The following is a 22,134-nucleotide window of genomic DNA, read 5'->3' on the forward strand; positions in this document are numbered from 1 at the left end:
AGTTCCCACCGGTGACAGGTGCGTGGGTTCCGGGGAAGCCAGTGGGCTTGGTGATGTCTCCTGTTTCCTGTGGGTTTTTTTGGAACACCTACGTGTTCTCTGCAGCCCGATGCTCCCAGCAATGGGGCACAGATACTCTGTAAGGTGACAGGACCCTCTCCAAGCTGGGTTCCAACAATCAAGTGTTAAAAGCAGCGGAAACCTTTTCACTCCGACGTACAAAACAGGTGAAAAGGGGCCCAACACGGGCAGGGTCTTCCTTGTCACGGAGCCAGAACCACAGGGACACAGACCGACGGTTCAGGAGGCAGCGGAGGGACAGGCCGGAATTAATTAAAAAAAAACCCAAGAACTTCGGGCAAAGGGGTTTGTGACGGCAAAGGTGGGGAAGGTTGTCTCAGCCGGAGCTGTGACTTGTGAGGCTGGGAATCAGCCTCGTGTGGTGCAGAAAGTCCCCCTGAGACTGAGGCATTTAGACACAAAAAGTCCCATGTAAAGAAAAGTCTAGTGTTTGCTACCAAGAATCCTACTGACAACGATAATCTGCCTCTCCTGTCTAAAAACACAAATAAGGTGGGCGGGTGGAAGGGGGGCAGGGCGGGGTAGGGGGCTGAGGATTCCCAGGGCGGCCTGACCTTGGCCTGCCCCTTCCTGCTCCACTCACGTGCCCAACAAGCCTGGAGAGCAGGTGTCTGCCGGGTTTGGCACCTCTACGGAAAAGTGATCCTGAGCACAGGAAGCCCCGTGCCAGGGCTGCAGGAGAGCCCTGGACGTGTCTGCAAGGTGAACACTAGCCGAGAAGTCCCCCGCCTGGACCAGCAAGGGCGCCCGAGCCTTTGAACGGAGCGGTCAGGAGGCGGGGCTTAACCAGTCGCAAAAGCCTAGTGCCTCTCCTCGCATCTTATAGCCTCTGGAAGGCGCGTCTGTCTGGGCTCAAAAATAAGAAGGCGGGCTATTTAAAGTGGCCAGGACGGAGGACACATTGAAGGAGACACCGCCTCTCAGGCCATGAGTGCCCAGCGCCCCGCGTGCCTAGAGTTAAAATATAATTCTAAGGGGGCGCCTGGGTGGCGCAGTCGGTTAAGCGTCCGACTTCAGCCAGGTCACGATCTCGCGGTCCGTGAGTTCGAGCCCCGCGTCAGGCTCTGGGCTGATGGCTCGGAGCCTGGAGCCTGTTTCCGATTCTGTGTCTCCCTCTCTCTCTGCCCCTCCCCCGTTCATGCTCTGTCTCTCTCTGTCCCAAAAATAAATAAAAAAAAAAAAAAAAAAATATATATATATATATATAATTCTAGGGGGTGTGCCGGGGTGGCTCAGTCGGTTAAGCGTCCCATTTCAGCTCGGGTCACGATCTCGTGGTTCGTGAGTTCAAACCCGTGTTGGGCTTTGTGCTGACAGCTCGGAGCCTGGAGCCTGCTTCGGATTCTGTGTCTCCCTCTCTCTGCCCCTCCCCTGCTCATGCTCTTTCTGTCTCTCTTCTCTCTCTCTCTCAAAAGTAAACATTAAAAAAATGAAAAAGATAAAATATAATCCTAGGGGTGGCTCTTACTGTTTCCTTCCCGCTTTCCCAGGTAGTCAACAAATATCAAAAATGACTGCATGGAACAAGGAGGAAATACAGAGCAGACAGCTGACCAGGCGGCCCCAGGAGAAAGCACGTGGCCTCTAAGCAGACACCGCTTGGTACTCTGCTTTGCTAATGAACGAGAAGTGCGCTGTCCTCATTTTCAGGTTCTTTCTCTTTAAATACGTGCATTAAATGTGAACAGTGTCAAGAAAATTATTCAAGAGAAGAGTGAGGACACCATACTTTTTTTTTTTTTTATATCAACTGTCTATTGACCACTGGCGTTTATGCTGCTGACTTCCTCAAGAACACAGTCATGGAATTTTAGGGGAGAATATTCTTACACTAATTTTTGAAACACTTCTTTATTATCATTCTGATAGAATACGCCTGACTGGTTTGAACTGTAAGTACAGCCATACCTCATCTTATTGCGCTTTGCAGATACTGTTCCGGTTTTTGCAGATTTAAGGTTTGTGGTGTCACCGCACGGTACAAGTCTCTCGGCACCGCTGTTCCAACAGCACTTGCTCACTTCGTGTCCCTGTGCCGCGTTTTTTTTTTTTTTTTACGATATGTCAAACTCTTCCATTATTGTTATATTTGCCGTGGCGACGTGTGCTCAGTGATGCCGCTCTTGTAACTGTCTGCGGTGCCGTGAGCTGCGTCCACGTAAGGCAGTGCACTTAACTGATAAACGTACGTGTTCTGACCGTTCCACCGACCGGCCGTCCCCTTGTCTCTCCCCTGTTCCTCAGGTCTCCTTAGTCCCCGAGACACAACGATATTGAAATCAGGCCACTCGATAGTCCTACGACGGCCTCTAAGCGTTCAAGGGGAGGAAGAGCGGGGCATCTCACTTTAAACCGAAAGCTAGACGTGATTAAGCTCAGCGAGAAAGGCACGTTGAGAGCCAGGGCAGGCCGAAAGCTAGGCCTCTTGTGCCAAACAGCTGCCAAGTTGTGAATGCAAAGAAGTGAAAAATGTAACCCCAGGGGTGCCTGGGGAGCTCAGGGAGTTAAGCGTCTGACTCTTTTGGTTTCGGCTCAGGTCATGATCTCAATGGTTCGTGGGTTCGAGCCCTGCATTGGGTTCGGCGCTAACAGCAGAGAGTCTGCTTGGGATTCTCTCTCTGCCCCTTCCCCTGCTTTCTCAAAATAAATAAGTAAACTTGAAAAAAAAAGGTTAACTCCAGTGAACACACGAATGATAAGTCAAACAGCCTTATTGCTGATAAGGAGAGGGTTTGAGTGGTCAGCATAGAAGATCAAACCAGCCCCAACATTCCCTTAAGCCAAAGCCTCATCCAGGGCAAGCCCCTGACTCTCTTCAGTTCTATGAAGGCTGAGAGGGATGAGGCAGCCGCAGAAGCAAAGCCTGAAGCCAATCGCGGTCGGATCATGAGGTCGAAGGAGCCGTCTCCACAACAGAAAAGTGCAGAATGAAGCAGCACGTGCCGACGTGGGAGCTGCAGCGAGTTCTCCAGAAGATCCAGCTAAGAGAGTTAGTGAAGGCGGTTACACCAGAAAACAGATGATCGGTGTAGACCAACAGCCTTCTTCTGGAAGATGCTGCCATGTGGGACTTCTGTGGCTGGAGAGGAGACGTCTATGTCCGGCTTCAAAGCTTCAAAGGACAGGCTGACTCTTGTCAGGGGCCGGTGTGGCTGCTGACTTGAAGTTGACGCCAATGTTACCATTCTAAAAATCCTAAGGCCGTAAGATTGAGGCTGGCCCTACTCTGCCTGTGCTCTAGAAATGAACAACAGAGCCGGGATGACGGTGAGCCTGTTTACGACGTGGTTTCCTGAACACTTTAGGTCCCCTGTTGAGACCTTCTGCTCAGGAAAAAAAGATTGCTTTCCAAACGGCACTGCTCATTGACAATGAGCCTGGTCACCCAAGAGCCCCGATGGAGACGCTGTTTTCATGCCTGCCGACACAACACCCATTCTCTGTAGCCCACGGATCAAGGCGTGATTTCAACTTTCACGCCTGATTCACGGGAAGAGGTCGAAACATCAACGCGAACGGGACTCTGGAAGCAGTGGCTTCCAACCCTCAGGGACGACTCTGAGGGCCCATCATGACCCCAGCGGGGGAGGTCAGTGCGGGTGTGGTGGAAAGAGCTAGAGAGCTATGGAGTTAGAGGTGGCGCCTGAAGACGGGACTGAACGGCTGCCGTCTCGTGATCAGACGTACACAGTTGTTGCTTCTGACGGAGGAGCAAAGGAAGTGGCTTGCTGAGCTGGAATCTACTCCCAGTGAACGTGCGGTCAGGACGGTTGAAGTGACAACAGGTTTAGAATAGGACATCGACTTGGTCGCTAAAGCAGCGGCCGGGTTTGAGAGGGCTGACTTCAATTTGAAAGCAGTTGTACTGCCGGTAAGATGTTATCAAACAGCATCGCCTGCCACAGACAGATCATTTGTGAAAGGGAGAGTCCATCGATGTGGCAAACCTGACTGTTGTCCTATTTTACGAAATCGCCACCCTGATCCGCCAGCAGCCCTCAGCATGGAGGCAAGACCCCGCACCAGCAAGCTTGGATGACGGTCGGCATGTTTTATCAATAGGCTATTTTAAAATGAAGACGTGTCCGTTGTGATTTTAGACATAGCTCTAGTACACGCCGCATAGCCTACAGTATCGCGTAAACATAACCTTCTATGTACTGGGAAACCCAAAACCTCACTTGACTCGCTTTACTGCGATATTCGCTTCATCGTGTCGGTCCGGAACCGAACCCTCGATATCCCTGGGGTCCACTGTATGAAGTATTATTCTTATTGGTGGTGTTTAAAAAGACACTAGATGGCGCTACGAGGTCATTACTATAAGCCTCCAACAACTAAGACGTCTAAAACCATAGGAATTTTGTCGCTCTGAGTCAGTTTATGCATCAAATCCAAAGCACATGGAAAAAACCCTCTAGCATCTCCCCATCTTTCTACCAAAAAGCAGCTGTTCATCAATGAAAAACAGTGATAAAATAAACAGCTCGTTAGTGAAAACAGCATGTTCATCGTTGTAAGGAAATTCTATGAAACAGATTGCAATTTAAACATTTCCTTGGGCGTCTGACTTGCCAAAGATGCGGTCACAGAATTCTGACTAGTGCCTGCCTTGCTGAATTAGCAGAATGCAGTCACATGGTCCCCTCTGCAGCCCTCTCCACCTTCTGTAAGGGGCAGTGAGCGAGGTGGGAGAGATCCATCACTAGGAAACGGCGGGATAACCACAGTGCCGGTGGAGGGCTATGGTGAACAGGTGTAAGATCCCGTGCGATGCAGGATTTAATGAAAACAAAAAATCAGTCAAGTAATATAAAACGGCCTCCGCACTCTGGTATATAATACAGTTGGAAGAACTTTCTAAAACTCAGTGGTTCGTTGGGGCGAACTGTTTCATTCTGACACTTCAAGGAAAACAGATGTGCGATTTTCCTTTCTTGGGGAAACCCAGTTACATCAAAGAAAGAGCTCGGGATAATGCACAAAACCCAGAACCCGGGTTCACGTGGGCATGTGCATCTCCGTGACCACAATAAACCTGCAATCTTTCCAGTAGCTGCAGGAGAAAAGAGAGAGAAGAGGGGAAGAAAAAAACCCACAATGTATATTTTAAGTAAATGATGCTCTGAGCCAGAGTTTGGGGGGTCCTGGCCATTTTTAAACGATCAAGTTTTTCTCCAGAGCAAACGGCAACATATCTCAATGGTCAAGTACCCAATCAAAACTAACAGAATACGTTGCCTTTCTTTTCTTCTGGCTTGCAAATCTGGAGTACAGCGGGGAATTTTAGGCTTGGAAAAGGGAACGAATCATGAAAAAAACTGAAAAGCAGATCTACCTTTATATAATTAGAATCTGGTTTCAGTATTTAAAACTTTTTTTTTTTTTTTTTTTAGTATTTATTTTTGAGAGAAAGAAACACAGTGTGAGTTGGGGAGGGGCAGAGAGAGAGGGAGACACAGATTCCAAAGCAGGCTCCGGGCTCCGGGCCGTCAGCACAGAGCCCGACGTGGGTCTCGAACCCGGGACCAGCAAGATCATGACCTAGGCTGAAGTTGAACACTTAACTGACAGCCACCCAAGTGCCCTAGATGCTTTTTTTATTTTTAAGTAGTCTCTACACCTGACATGGGGCTTGAACTCACAACCCTGAGATCAGGAGTTGCACGTTCGGCCGACTGAGCCAGTCAGGCACCACCCCCGGTTTCAGTCTTTTTATCTGCTTCTGTCAGTTCTACTCTGGTCACCCTGGGGTCTCTGTCTGGACTCAACAGACTCCGTCTTCTCCCCAGATTTGAGCATTTTCCCGGAACAGGGGTCCATGCTTCTGACTTGCACAGGAAGCACCTCCGCAGGGGGAGGAAAGGCCGCAGACTATCAGCCAAGGACTTCCCTCCAAGCACTGTGGCCTCAGGAGAGACGGCCCCTTTCCCCGAGGGGAGAACGGCCATGCCTCGGCGCCCTGTGCTCTTTTGGAAAAAGCCTTTTGTTCTGGGATCTGTATGCAACCGGACAGGCTAGTTCTGCACCCCGTCGCCCATAAACGCCGAGTGGGGCACCACCCCGGAGACGCCCCCGCGGAAGGAACGCGCCCTCACCTTCTGCGCCCAGGCGGCTCTCCTCTCCTGTTTGGCCTTCATCTCCGCCAGCAGACCGCTGCCCATCACCTGCACCCCGTACCTCCGCCCGGCCTGTGGGCTGCCCTTGCTGTCACTCCGGTCCGCCTTCCCCACGTCTTCCCCTGGACTTTCCTCGACGGGGTCGGGTGTTTTCATCTCCTCCAGCCGCTCGGAACTGCCATTGTGCTCCGCTGGCTTCGCGTCCTTCCTGGGTGTGTCCGAGGCCGGACTCCGGATGGCCCCTTTGGGCGACGAGGGCTCGTCCGTCATCAGGACCGTCGGGGGCCGCTCCGTTTTGGACCGGGATTTGATTAAATTGAGAAAGCCGCTTTTCCGAGAATCTCGCTTTTTCTTTTCGTCTCCTCCTTCGCCAAGCTCATGGGACTCGGAGCCTCTTGCCGATCGCCTGCGATTCAAAAGAACAAATCCTGTGGGTTCTGCTGTAATTACAGTTCTAGCAAGAATCCGTCAAGACACAAATATGGAGCTTGCGGCCTATAGGGCGACCATCACGATGCATTTCAAAATTTTCATTTGAGTCACTGCCCTTGGTAAACAGAAGTGTGGAATGTTGTCATCTTGGGTCACAGGGGAGGGGACTGAGGTTCCACCAAAGAAGAAGGTGTAGGTGGTGGGATTATTAGCAGAATGAGGTCTTCCAGCACGAGCAGGGGAGGGGCAGAGAGAGAGGGAGACACAATCTGAAGTAGGTTCCAGGCTCTGAGCTGTCAGCACAGAGCTCGACGCGGGGCTTGAACTCATGAACTGTGAGATCATGACCTGAGCCAAAGTCGGATGCTCAACCAGCTGAGTCACCCAGGTGCCCCTAGGTATTTCTGTATTTAAATGCTCTGCTCACTTGCCTATTTATTCTACTTGTAAGAACTTTCAGAAGCTGGCTCCTCAAAGACTGAGGTGGGCAACAGCCTTATTTAATTTGATGCCAGAAAGGTCAAGATTCCCCCCAGAAGCACCCGAAATCCTTGCACAATCACTAGATAACACTTGAGATCCCACCCTCAGTGCTCCACCCAAAGATGCGGGTCCTTTCTTAAATGGAATACCACCAAAAGAGGTTAACAGAGACCGTGAGCTTTGGGAGAGAGTTGTAACCAAGAGAACATTCAGCACCGGGGGACTGGATGGGAAAAGAGTGAGTGAGATGGGCCAAGGGGGAGGTCTCACTGCCGCCTTTCGCTTACAGCTGGCAGACCCAATCCCCCTTAGCTCCTCTGAGTCCCCAGCGATCACAGCCAAAGGTTTAAAGAAAAGAAAAAGAAAAAAAAAAAAAAAAAAAGGCAAAAGCCCCAGAGGGGAGGAAAGGCAAAACCAACAAACTTTGGAAGCCAAGAGAGTTGTGAGTGACAAGGGACGTAAGAGACTTGGGGCAGCTGACCTCTGGAGCAACGAGAGGGGTGACGAGAGGTGGAGGGTTTGCGCGGGGCTCCAAGCACCTCTGGGAACAGAAGGAAGGGGAGGCCCCGGAGAGGGAGAGACACAGAAGCCCACTCGCCAAACCCTCAGACCCTCCCCCCACACCAGAGACCAGAAGGGCCCCTTGGCGCCCAAGTTTCCCCGCCGGGGAGGGTGAGGGACGGACAGCAGGACGGCTGAAGAACGCGTGCTGTCGTGAGAACACGAGGCTCGGGTAGAGGGTGGCGGACCGTGGCACCCAAGACCTGTATCTCTGGCACACGGATCACTTCAGGCTGATTAAGAAATAGCAGATGCTGCAGAGGCTCTGAAAACTGAGTAGAAGTTGCCCTTTCAGAAGAAGCATTTATACCTACGGGAGAAATCTCCCTTGTCAGGGTGTCTCCTCTCGGGAGCAGGCAGAGGGGGAGAGCCGCATCTCTAGAAACTTCCCAGTGGAGAAGGTATAGACTTCAGCGTATACAACAGCCTCACCCTGTTCACAGGCCTCTTCCTGGTGAGCTCCAAAACCCGTTCCCCAGCCCCCATCCCGACGTTTTTTCTTTGGTCTTTAACTGAAAATGGTATTTAACGTGGCGGCTTGGGCCATTCTGGAGAGCTACTCAGTTTTTCTGGGTCGGTCTCTCCCATGTGGATAGGAGGTATACATGTTTTTGAAATTCTTTCTTTTTTTTAGGGGTGGGGGAGAGGGACACAGAGAGAAAGAGAGAATCCCAAGCTAGGCATGGAGCCTGACACAGGGCTCAATCTCGATCCCATGACCCTGGGATCATGACCTGAGCTGAAATCAAGAGTCAAATGCTCAAATGACTGAACCACACAGGCGCCCCATGTTCTTGAACTTCCGTTTTGTTTTTCTTCTGTTCATCTGTCTTGTATTACAGGTCTCAGCCTAGCTAGGCCTATCTCAGCCAAGAACCGAGAAGGGTATAGAGAAAATTATTTTTCCTCCCATACAATCCCAGGAAAGCCTGCATATTGGGACAGTGATACTCTCAGCTCCTTTCTCTCATTCTGGATCCTAGAATGGGGTGGCCAGGTTCATAGCCTCCAGGCAGAAGATCAAATTTCCTAACAAGCCCAAGAGAAAAGACCTGAAGATTCTGATAATCAGGGAGACTCCCGTCCAGCAAAATGGCCCAAGACGGGTACCCTACATTGAAGTCCCCCAGTAGACAGGCTCTACTTGTTGCCAGATGAACTGGGGAGACCCTGGACCCTTGACCCAGCCTGTCCCAAAGATGTCACCGAATGCTCCTGCTCTCCTCATGAGAAAGAATTCAAGGGCAGACACAACACAGCAGATGAGTGACACAAGCAGGAAAGTTTATTGGAGCCAAAGTACACTCTCGAGGGGCGCCTGGCTGGCTGTCGGTGGAGTGTGCAACTCTTGATCTCGGGGTTGTGAGTTCGAGCCCCCACATTGGGTGTAGAGATTACTTAAAAATAAAATCTTTAAAAAAACAAAACAAAGCAAGTACGCTCTCAAAACGTGAGAGTAGGTGAGCTCAAGTGAGAGAGGTGTGCACTGGGGTTTGGGACTCTATCTTTTAACTGCAGTTGATAACAAGAGAGTAGAATATTCACTAATTGCAAGGGGAAGCAGGGTTTTGTGCCTTTTCTTCCTTATTTGGTAAGCGCTTCCTGTCATGCCGGCTGCCATGTTGGGCCCCTCCTGTGTGAGGGGGCTTCTCAGGGACAGCTGCCCTCCAGGCGTCCTCTTAGACCCTAACTGCCTCTAACACACTCACCAACCTCCAAGCTCACTAGTGCCCTATCCCATTTCAAATGAAAGAGAAAAAAATTGCTGTGCTCATCAAACAAGCATAACAGAAAAATGTGATAGCAGAGGTATAAAACTCAAGACTGGAAGATACAGCTGAGGAAATTTTTCAGACAGTGAGGAAAAGCGGGGGCAGGGAATAGAAAGAATGAGAAAATGAGAGAGAAGAGGGAACACAAAAAACTAGTGGATTAATAGAAGAAATGCATAATTTGAATCATGGATGTTTTAAGAAAAAGGATACAGAGAAAAAAGGAAGAAACCATGAAAAAAAAATAAGTCAAGAAAAATTCCAGAACCAAAGGACATGAATTTCCAGATTAAAATGGTTCATCGGTGCCTAGCAAATGCGTTAAAACAAAATGAAAAAACCCTACCCAGGGCCAAACATCATACATTTCTGGGAACAAAGAAAAAATCCCAAATGCTTCCACAAAAGAGTAAAAAGAAAAATAAGTCACACAGAATCAGGGCTCGTGATGACACTGGATCTGGAGGAGGCAGGCTGCCTCGAGATGGGCCACCTTGGCATGAAGATTATTTTGAGTTAAAAACCCATTAAAACCCAACAGATTCAGGAAAAGCGCTTTGGGTGCCCCCTCAACTGCCTAGAAGAAGTTAGATAGGGGACCTGCTCCCGGAAAAGAGCTGTCACCACGGACAACTACACTACTATGAATGAGGGGTGGCTGATGGGGAGGGAAGGCCACTGAGTGGCCCAGCAGACATTTGTTTACCAAACATTTACTCTTCCTGAGAACTGCCTTCCTTCCCTTTGAAGTCCCAGATCCCTGCTCCTTCTTGGTTCAGAATGACATACGTGCCTCCCGTTGCCTGCCTGTCTTCAGAATTTCGTGTCTGTGCGGATTCCCTGTACACACTGGACTCTCTCCTGTCAATCTTTCTCATGTCAATTTGATTCTTAGTCCATCTAGAAGGAGCCTGAAGGGGACAGGGTTTTCTTGCTCCCCGGAAAGGCAGATTCTTGGAGCAACACTAGAAGCCAGGAGGCAATGGGGCCAGAGTGTCAAGATTCTAAGGTGAAATGGATTCCAATCTAGAATTCTATACAGAGTCACAGTGTTAACCAACATGGAGGACTTTGAGGAGTCTCAGAAACTCCCCTCCCAAGCCCCCCTTCTCAGGAGGAACGCGGAGGCGGCCAGGCACCAAAATGAGGGAGCGAAAGAAAGAAGGAGGAGACACAGGGCAGGGAGGGCAGCAGGAAGACAGCAGGGGAATGGTCCCTCGTGCCACATGGAGTCGGTCAGGCAGCGGGGAAGGGCTGGAGAGGAGATTTATACCTTTCTTGGAGATGCGTGGGATAGGGCAGTGACAGCAACAGGGAAGACCAAGCAAATGCAAAGGGGATAATTATTCACCGCAGGGAAAATAAAAAGCCGTAAAGGAGAGGAAACACGACGATGGTGTAACTCAGCCATGAATATTTACATGGTCACGATGAAGTGAACACACTGATCTAACCAACAATTATGATAAACCACATAAGATGGGAGACGAAAAGAGCGTGTGTGGTGGGCAGAAGGGTCACAGTGTGTCAGAGATAAATTATCCTGTACGGTGAGAAGTTAACAGTCATACTTACTATCTAAAACTGAAAAACAGGAAACAGCAAAAAATGTTATTGAAGAATATGGAAGCAAAAATCAAAAAGAAACAGCTAAAGGCATAGGAATTGATTGCCTCTGGGGAATAAGGAGTGGGGAAAGAAACAATGGAGGTGTGTGTGTGTGTGTGTGTGTGTGTGTGTGTGTGTGTCTTTTGGTAAAAAGCCTTGTACAACATCTGGCATCTTAAACTATGAGCATTTATAACTCTGATTTCCAAACTTTGTTCATACAGCTTACAGATTTACCTATGCCTAGCCCTTTACGTATCAAATTGACAGACATAAAACGAAATGAAATGAAAAACATAAATAAAAACTTCTAGTAGATTCCATCACTATTTGGTGAAAACTGATGTCTAATTCTGTTTGCGTACTGGAACATACTCCCAGAGCAGAATTTTTGTAGAGAGTGGATTGTGCACCGTGTAAAATTTGCCCCAACTTTCATTCAAAGCCTGTTACAGAAGGCATCCTACAGACACAGGGAATCACACGGAAGCAGGTATAACACAAATGGTTCAGATCAAACTTGCATAAACCTCTCCACTGATGACATATCAACTTCTGAACTTTAGGAGGAGGGTCTGCGGTTTGCAGAGATACAGGCCAAGACGGTCCAAATTCATTCAACCAGCTGTGTACAGACCACAGACTGTCAGACGCGGATGTTATCACGAACAGTAAGACCTAGGTGTTGCTTCTGAAGAGAGCAGCATTCTAGGGGGAAGAAAGACTGGAAAGCACATCATGAAAAGGGACTTTCCAGTTGGCTCTGTTTATGTTGGTCTCACTTGAATCTTTTACATTGAAAATACATCTGTCCATTCCTCACACTGTAAAAAAATGTAAAGCCGAAGAAACGCTCAAAGGGTGACGTGTGCTCTAGCAGAAAAAAAAAAAAAAAAAAAAGCGGGGGAACCTGGGTGGCTCAGTCGGTTGAGCGTCAGGTCATGATCTCACAGTTCGTGGGTTCAGGCCCCATGTCGGGCTCTGTGCTGACAGCTCAGAGCCTGGAGCCTGAATCGGATTCTGTGTCTCCCTCTCTCTCTGCCCCTCCCCCACTCATGCTCTGTCTCTCTCTCTGTCAAAAATAAATAAACATTAAAAAAAATTCTAGAAAAAAAAAGCTTTGGGTCAGCAGGAGAGAAAGAACAATTAATCTAGGGGGTGGGAGAGGAGCCATCGTGAGACAGCTTCAAAGACTGAGTGATATTTGAGCTGGTTCTTGAAGAATGGGGGCACAGCACCCTTCCTAGCATGTCAGGCTTCAAGGCCAGTGTCCAAGAAGACAAATAATTGGGCCCTGAAGCTTAGAACATGCAGTTAAGTTATACTGTTACAGATTTAAAAACTTCACTTCTTTCCAACTCACCACCCTGCTGAAGCAAGATAAGGCACGTCCGTCTACAGAAGGGACCAGCTTCTTCCCTACCTGTGCCCAGCTGGCCCACCCTCGGTTTATCAGGATGGTTTCAATTCATTCCTGGATCTGAGACCTCAAGGTGGAGAACACTTCACAGACACAAATGCGTGTTAAGAGCGTATCTGGGGACAGATCTGCATTTCAGTCGGGGATTAAATAACTGGCTACAAATGATGCTGAACGCCTAGAATGTCCCGGGTTAAATGACTGTTAATAAAAGTTCAGAGAAGAATTGTCTTTTAAGGAAACACGACTCAGGAATAAGAAAATGAAGAAACATCTCGGAAGCTGCCCCTGACGCCTCTTCGCTATTTCTGTTGTCATTCTGATGCTACTGAGGCCGTGCCATTTAGCAATGCTACGGGGCCCCCCACGGACCTCAAATGATGAACAAGGAGACTTTAGAAATAAGTAATGTCAGCTGTCAAAGTTCGCCACCCTGCCATGAAGGGGTCGTGACAGTGATAAAGCCCTAAACAGATACCTTGCTATGTTCTGTGCTCTATTTTGGAACAGCACAATGGTTCGCAAACTGAAGCATGCCTCAGTGTGCCCTGGGGGCTTAATAAAGTACAGACTGCCTGGTCCCACGTCCAGAGTTTCTGATTCAGTGGGTCTAGGGCAGTGGCTTCGGAATTTGCATTTTCAGTAAGTTCCCAGTTGACAGTGAGGATTGCTGGTCTGGAGATCACATTTTGCAAACCACGCGAAGAGCAAATCCCATGTAATGTATATAAATAAAACAAACAAACCTTGGAACAGTAAGTTGAGTTGCAACTTAAGAACTTACAGGTGAATCCAACAGTATTATTAGTGACAGGACTCTGAACTCACTTGGAATCCAGCTTGGTCACCTTCTTGGTGAAAAATTCATCCACACCTTCGTCCACTCTCCCCATGAGGCCGTTCTGTTCCCCATCTTGGGAGACTATGCTGGAAGCGCAGACCTGCAGACCAAACGGGTGAAATGGCAATTTACGGTCAACGTCACTCGGCAAACATGACCGTCGCGTTCGAGGCACCGCGACAGGGGCCCCGGGAAGGACAGGACTGGCTGAGCAGGGCCCTCACGTGCTACGGGAATGCAAATCGCGTGTACAACTGTCGCAAGGGCAGGAGGCAACAAAAGTGAGGAATGCACCAGGACCGCAGAGCCTCGTGCGGGGTTGACGCTGGTGGGCGCGTCAGAGGCGGTGGCCGGGAAGAGCCCAGCTTCCTACAGGCGGAGAGAGCATTGCAGGTGATCTGAGGGAAAAGGGAATGCACGGAAAAAAGGCGACAGGTGCTAGGGTCTGACTGGAGATGACCCCAGGGGCCGGGGGCCAGCGGAGTGTGGGTGGGTTCGGCTCCTAAGCACAAACCCCGGCAGACGCGAACAGTGGCCACTTGGGTCCCCTCCCCTGCTTCCTTGCTTTCTTGCGGGAAGAAGCCTGATTCCGAGGAATGAGTACTTATTTGTAGAAGCCGAACCCCATAATTGTTTCGCCTATGGCTGGTAGGCATGGTGTAGGATATGATGCTGGTGAGACAGAAGGGAAATCTGCCAGGGGCTCGGGAGCACGGTTTGCTGCCGACAGAGTATATTTTTTCTGCCTGGTTATACGTGGTAGGACGTGACGTGTGAGTTGCAGCGGCCACCTGGGGCTCGAGGGGGTACAAGCCTGAGGACAAAAGCCAACATGTGGAGGACGACCGAGCAGACGGCAGAAAACATCCAGGTGCTGGAGCTTTGCTGCTGAATAAGCCAGTCCTTGATCCTGAGACTTCTGGGTTTCTTGTTGAGAAAATCAGGATTTCTCACTGTTGAAGCCACTTTAGTCGCATATCGTTATCTCTAGCTGAACGAATGCTTTCCAACTAATGATACAAGGACCAATGGTGAACAGCCTTGAATCTCGCACGAAAGAGTGTGGAATTCACTCCATAGGCGATAGGGACCCCACAGAAGCGTGGCACGGCCCAACCTGTATTTTGCTTAGATAATTCTAGAGCAGCATGAAGTTGGAAAAGCCAGGGACTGTAAGTTGGGGAATCTGATTTTTTTTTAACATTTATTCATTTTTTGAGAGACAGAGACTGAGTGAGAACGTGCAGGGGGAGACAGGGAGACACAGAACCCGCAGGAGACTCCAAGCTCTGAACTGTCAGCACAGAGCCCGACGCGGGGCTCGAACCCATGAACCGTGAGATCACGACCTGAGCCGAAGTCGGACGCTTAACCGACCGAGCCCCCCGGACGCCTCTGTAGGTAGGGGAATCTGTTCAGGAACACAAAAGAGAGATTCCTGTAATAGTCTAGTCTAGTCTAGTCTGGAGGAGGTGAGGAGCAAATTAAGGCCTGGAGAAACGAGAGTACCAAGAAAGGAGCTGCCTCAGATGATGTCGAAGTTTCTAGGCGGGGTGAATGGGAGCATGATTCTAGGGAACGTAGGTCAAAAGGCCAGATTTGGGGAAGACGACGATGCGTGCAATTTCTGACAAGCATTTGAGGTGCTGTGGGAAACCCAGGGTCAGGGGTCCAGTCAAAGCTTGGGTCTCAGGAGAGGAAATCACTGACCAAGTTAGCAACTGTCTCTGAATGGAAATCTCGCAGTGAGCTCAGCAATACGTCTGATTTGCGTCTGCAATGGTGTATTAGGTTAATATTTTACACCCAGCGGTTGTAGGCCCTTGAGAAAGAGGGCCTGTCTTGCCCATTCCTTTGGGCACAAGGGCAAATTCTCCTGTGGCTGGGCTATCTGGTCTGGAGGTCTTGCCACAGAGTGGTGGGGAAGTGGCTTTCTGTAATCCTGGTGTGCAAATGTGAAGTTGCCTCTAGGGGAACTTGGCTGAGGTCTGCAAAGACCTCTGTGTGCGCTGTTTAAAGAAACAACCGATCATTTGCTTTAGGCAGTTATATCCATTTCACTCGCCGGGAAATCCCCATTATGAATGTGAGCCGTGTGTTTGAGCTCACGTTTGCCAACCGCTGAACATGAGCAGATGACAGATACGGGACAAAAGGACGCTGTGAATAAAAACAATTCTATTTCTCCTTGGGATGGTGCTTTATATCGGTGCAAGGCTTTCCCGTGTCTTCTAACGGAGCAAACGATCAGCCGAGTTGTAGAATTCAGCTACGGCCAGAGAGCTCACCAGTAACTTCTACCACAAAAGGGAAAGCAGCACCGAACTGGCTCAGGGTTAGCACTTTTCCTCTTGTAAAACAGTGGAGAGCGGGCTCTCCACAGTAATAATGGTTCCCTGTGTTGGTACAATGCTTCACGGTTTACACGTGTCTTGCACCGTACGACTTCATTTTCATTTGTACCTTCTGCACTGAAAAGGAAAGACAGTTTTACCATAGTATTTGGTTAGTCACAGCAAACAGGGGGCTCAGAGGGCGAGGGGGACCCACGCAGGTCACCTGAATGATGGATGGGAAGGGCAGGAGCCCAGGACGTACGGTCCTAACCCGGGCCTTCTGTCCAGTGCGCCCACGCTTCCCCTCCGAGGCTTCCTCTCAAATTCCCTTTCCCATTCTGAGAAAAAAAAAATTACTTTCTACTAGCATCAATTTCTCCTCTAAGCCCTTTCCTTGCTTCCTGCTTTGACATGGAATTCACGGCTAGCACAGCAAGTTCTCTGGGGTCAGGGAGGAAGGACATCGATGGGTTTCAGTCATGGAGGTCCACGGGCCCAACAAGCAGCTCTGCTTTCCTGCAGGACGAGCGCTTTCAGGGCTGGGTGGACCACAGAGGTGATCCCCCAGGCCGACCGGGTCACGTTAGACACGAAGACACTGCGAGCAGAGAGGTTATGGGAAGTCCGGGATCACCAGGAGACCTTCCAGGGGATGTGGTTTAAAATGCATCGGTTAAGATAGGAAGTGGTGATGTCGGCAGCTTGTACGAAGAGCGGCACAAAAACCGAACGCAAAAACGAAATACGGTTTGTCAAAACGGTTCGAGGTCAAACACACACGCCGTTTCAGCTCAATTTCTAGCAAAAGGAAAGGAAAGGGACATACAGACATCAGAAGTTCTCCGAATCCCATTTGACTTTGGTCTTTCTATCAAGGAGAATACATTTCAGACTAAAAAGTGTGGCACGGGGACACCTGGGTGGCTCAGTCGGTTAAGCGTCCAACTCTTGACTTTGGCTCAGGTCACGGTCTTCACGGTCTGTGAGTTCGAGCTCCGCATTGGGCTCCGTGCTGACAGTGCTGAGCCTGCTTGGATTCTCTTTCTCCTCTCTCTCTCTGCCCCTCCCTGCCTCTGTTTCTCAAAATAAATAAACTTAAAAAAATTTCTTTTTCATTTAAAAAATTAAATAAAAAAAATAAGTAAAAATCGTCGTGTAGTTACTGGGAAAGGGGAGCAGAAGCCCCCTCCCCAGCCAGTCGGAACAGATTGCATCTGTACTCACAGAAAGGCTTCTGCAAACAAAACAGGGCATTGGAATGGCTGCTTAGAGGATAAGCCGGTGATTATGAGCACTAATGACAATTCAGACCACCCTCCGCCAGGATTATGAAGATGAACGTGCCAGGGAGACACCGTGGGTGGTGCACCTGGCTTCTGACAGGAGCTGTCAGACCTCTAGTAATGTCTCCACAGGCCGCACAGAGAGAGATGGGGAGGAAGGAAGGACAATTAGTGTATTATTAGTAACTCTGAACACACACACACACACACACACACACACACACACACAGAGCGCTAATTAGCGAGCTGAACAGTCCTGGAATCTTACATGCATACATTAGGCAGTAAGAAACAGGCAGCAGTGAGAGCTAAGCGGTCAGATCAGGAAATAAGGGACCCAAAAGACGTAAAATGAAGGAACTATAATAAAAATGTAAGGCAAAAATTAATGAACTTAAGGGGACTAATAAAACTAAAAGATAATTCTCCAAAAAAAGACTAATAAAAGAGCGAGCCTCACAAAATTAGGAAAGAAGCATGAAAATACATCAGAAATGAAAAAAAACATGGGGCACAGAAACACGATACAGGAGAGATTAAAAAGTTATAAGAATTCTATACACGACTAAATGAACGATTAGACTAAGTGACAAAATCCTAGAAAAATATGAATGGCCAAAATGGTCTCAAGGAGAATTAGGAATCTGATTAGATCTATAACGAAAGGCATCAAATCCCTACGAAAGGAATTCTGCACAGAAGTATCACCTGCGCACACACAACGCATCGGGCCCAGATGGCTCCCCAGGAGAGGAACAGAAAATCTCTGCTGTGTACAAACTGTCCCGGAGAATAGGAAAGGAGAACTTCTGAACTAATTTTATGAAGATGGTATAATTCTGAAACCCAAAGCAGGTGGACGGTCTAGACGAGAATAAGAAAACTATAGATCTCTCTTCTTTACGCACATAGATTAAAAAATCCCAATAAAATATGGTAAACAAAGCCCAGCAGTATATTAAAACAAAGCAAGAATATACACCTGAAACGAATATAACACTGTATGTTAATTATACTAGGATTAAACAAAAAAGCAAGAGTATCATGATTATTAAGAATGATATACAACATTAGAAAGGTCGGTCAGTGCAATTCACCACGACTGCAAAACAAAAGAGAAAAATAAATGATCAATTTCCAGAACTACTGAAGAAAAAGCCAATCAAATTAAACTGCTATTCATTGAAAACAAATGTAGCAAACTAGGAAGGAAACTTTCTCAACTGATTAAATAACCACAGAAATGGCTACATGCGCCTACCCAGTTTGTATGCTCTCCTCTACTCAGTATCAAAACCCGACCGAGTGAAACACATTATCTTCCCAGATGTTCTTGCACCTGAGGCTCGAAATACGGCTCATTACATGCCTGAGAGTAAAACCAATACCAGTCACTGAGGTGGTTACAGCTATTAAAAAACTCACTCTCACCACGTTTACTCAACACAGTACTGAAAGTCCTGGCCACAGCAATCGGACAACAAAAAGAAATAAAAGGCATCCAAATTGGTAAGGAAGAAATACAGCTTTCACTAGACATGATACTATACATAGAAAAATTGCTAAAGATTCCACCAAACAATTATTAGAACTGATAAATGAATTCAGTAAGGTTGCAGGATACCAAATCAATATACAGAAATCTACTGCATTTCCATACACTAATAATAATGTAGCGGAAAGAGAAATTAAAAAAAACAATCCCAGGGCGCCTGGGTGGCTCAGTCGGCTAAGCGGCCAACTTCGGCTCAGGTCATGATCTCATACTTTGTGAGTTCAAGCCCCAGTCAGGCTCTGTGCTGACAGCTCAGAGCCCGGAGCCTGCTTTGGATTCTGTGTCTCCCTCTCTCTCTCTCCCCCTCCCCATGCTCCGTCTCTCTCAAAAATAATTAAACATTAAAAAAATTGAAATAAGAATCCCATTTACCAATGCATCAAAAAGAATAAAACATCTAGTGATAAACTTAACCACGATGGTGAAACATCCTTACTCAAAAAACTATAGAACACGGAGGAAAAAACTTAACATGAGAACACAAATGGAAAGAAGGTCCATGCTCATGGATTGGAAAAACAAATATTGTAGGATGTCCATACTATTCAAAGCAATCTACAGATTTAATGCATTCCCTATGAAAATACCAACAGCATTTTTCTAAAAACTAGAACAAATACTAAAATTTGTATGGATTGCAAAAGACCCCAAATAGCCACAGCACTCCTGAAAAAGAACAAAACTGGAGGTATCACCACCCCAGATTTCAAGACATATGACAAAGGTATAATAATCAAAACAGTATGGTACTGGCACAAAAACGGACACACAGATCAACGGAACAGAACAGAGAGCCCAGAAATAAACCCACAATTATACGGTCAATTAATCCTCAACAAAGGAGGCAAGAATATGCAGCGAGAAAAAGACAGTCTCTTCAACAAATTGTGTCGGGACAATAGGACAGCAACATGCAAAAGAATGAAACGGGACCACTTTCTCACATCATATACAAAAGTAAACTCGAAATGGATTAAGCACCTAAATGTGAGGCTTGAAATCATAAAAATTCTAGGAGAGAACAGACAATAATTTTATGACCATTGGCCAGAGCAACAATTTCCTAGATATGTCTTCTGAGGTAAAGGAAACAAAAGCAAAAATAAAACTCTTGGGACTACATCAAAATAAAAAACTTCTGTACAGCAAAGGAAACAATCAACAAAATTTAAAGACAACCTACTGAATGGGAGAAAATATTTGCAAATGACATATCCCTTATAGGGTTAGTGACAAAGATATATAAAGAACATCTACAACTCAACACACACACACACACACACACACACACACACACACACACCCCAAATAATCCAGAAGACACGAACAGACACTTCTCCAGAGAAGACATCCAGGGGGCCAAGAGACACATGACTACATGCTCAACATCACTCATCATCAGGGGAACGCAAAACAAAACCACAATGGGGTATCGCCTCACACCTGTCAAATCAAACACAAGAAACAACGAGTGTTGGTGAGGATGTGAATAAAAAGGAACCCTCATGTGCTGCTGGTGGGAATGCAAACTGGTGCAGTCGCCGTGGAGAACACTATGGAGGTTCCTCAAAAAACTAAAAAAAGAATTACCACATAATCCAGTAATTTCACTACTGGGTAGTCACCCAAAGAAGACGGAAACCCTAATTCAGAAAGCTATCGCACCCTTGTGTTTACTGCAGCCTTATTCACAACAGCCAAATGACGGAAGCAGCCCAAGTGTCCACCTATAAATGAGTGTATAAAGAAGATATGGCATACATAAGGTATGGAACGTTGCTCAGTCATTGAAAAGAATGTAATCTTGCCAAATCTTGCCAGAGACACGGATGGAGCTCGAGTGTATTATGCTGGTGAAATAAGTCAGAGAAAGACAAATACCATATGACTTCACCCGTATGTGGAATATAACAGACAGGAAAAAAAAGAGACAAACCAAAAAACCAATTCTTAACTACGGAGAATACACCGATGGTTCCCAGAGGGAGGCAGGGGGGAGGAATGGGGGAAATAAATGAAGGGAATTAAGAGCACACTTACCACCCACCCCAATTAGCACTGATTAATGCACAGAATTGCCGAATCGCTATACTGTATACCTGAAACTAATGGAACGCTGTATGTTAACTATACTAGAATTATTATTATTTTTTGTGTGACTACAATCTGCGGATGAATAAATAGAAGTATAGTAGTTAGAAGGATGGAGGCGATATAGCCAGATCCTGCTAAAGTACTCTCTTTTGTTTCGGGTGCCGCCCTGCAGCTTACTCAGAAAAGAGTAACAAAGAACCGTAAAAACGGATTGCAGGAAGTGTCAGAGGAGGACCATCAAAAGAGCTGAGGAAATTTAGATCAGTGAAGGAAAGAGCTAGTAATCACACAGACATCTGGAAGTGTGCTGAGTAGAGGAGACTTAAATGACATGAGCCACACGAGACGACAGGAACGAGATGGCTAGGTTACTATCAGTAAGAGAGATTTTAGCAACACGTACAAACTAATGCTAACACCTGGAACGTTCAGCAAACGGCTGCTCCTGAGAGAGGTCACTACAGACAGAACGGTCAACTACGGACGGCTGTGCGTAGAGATTAAGTACTTGATGAGGGACCGGACAAGACGACATTGAAATTCCTTCCAGCCTTGTGGTACCGTCATTCGAAGCACGTGGGAGATGACAGCTTACTGGGATTTGGTCGGTTTTAATTAGAGTTGGCTAGCTTTGTCCCTGGGCTGAGCAGTGTGGGGCCGCGCCAGAAACGGGGCCGGCTAACGCTGAGGTGTCAGGTAGAGCAAAGCCACTGCATGATGTACGGTAATAACTCAGAGGATGACCACAGGCAGGTCGGTTACTTGCCCTAGGCGTCCCACTCCCTTGAACAAGGAGTAGATCGTCCGTAGAATTCCTTCCAGTGGAGACGCGGCTAGTTAGCGGCCCGCGCAACTAGAACTTGGCTTCTGAATCTCATTCTGCTGTGCAGATTTTTTTTAACACGCTTATTTTTGAGAGAGTGAGCGAGAGAGCAGGGGAGGGGCAGAGAGGGAGGGAGAGAGAGGATCCAAAGCAGGCTCTGTGCTGAGAGCAGCGAGCCCGACGCGGGGCTCAAACCCACCCGCCGCGAGATCATGACTTGAGCCAAAGTCAGACGCTTAACCCCTGAGCCACCCAGGCGCCCCTCAACGGTTTTTCCTTTAGGGGATGCTTTTCCCCTGTGGGGGTGCCAGGCGAGGGCAGCAGAGGCGGTAGCTAACGGGCAGTGGATGGGTACGAAGCCCAGGCGAGCACGCTGGCACCGGCCCGTTGGGCATCATGGTCAGATTCTCAGGCTCCTGAGTGGCAGCGACCTGGCCAAGCTCTGGCTAACGGTATCACTGTCAGACCGGCCTATCAAACCTCCTGGTGTGAACCTCAGTGCCTCCTGTCATCCTCCAGCTGAGCGGACAGGACTCCAAGGACCAAAGACGAGGTAGAACCGTAAACGAAAGCAGCCTGGGTCCCCGAATGACCTCTGTGGGGTCCCCCGGCCAGACATGCGCACGTTGGACTATGATGTAAGCAAGAAGCACATTCTAAAATACCAGGGACTTGTCCTAATATCCACCCCCACTACCCTTCCCTCTCCCACCTGTCGTGCCCTTC

General features: G+C 48.0%; 1 protein-coding gene across 8 annotated transcripts in view; it reads right to left on the minus strand.

Annotated features, from left to right (window-relative positions):
* CARMIL1 (capping protein regulator and myosin 1 linker 1) overlaps positions 1-22,134 on the minus strand; it is a 311,551-nt gene that overhangs the window by 14,400 nt on the left and 275,017 nt on the right. For all 8 annotated transcript variants that reach the window (XM_078446565.2, XM_078446566.2, XM_078446564.2 and 5 more), the window contains 2 exons: positions 13,305-13,417; positions 6,180-6,606 (listed from right to left, as the gene is read on the minus strand). In XM_078446565.2, coding sequence (XP_078302691.1) covers positions 6,180-6,606; positions 13,305-13,417 — 540 coding nt within the window. The remainder of the gene's footprint in view (positions 1-6,179; positions 6,607-13,304; positions 13,418-22,134) is intronic.

This window comes from Panthera onca, chromosome B2 (assembly GCF_046562875.1).
Source record: "Panthera onca isolate mPanOnc1 chromosome B2, mPanOnc1 haplotype 2, whole genome shotgun sequence".
Classification (NCBI taxonomy): domain Eukaryota; kingdom Metazoa; phylum Chordata; class Mammalia; order Carnivora; family Felidae; genus Panthera; species Panthera onca.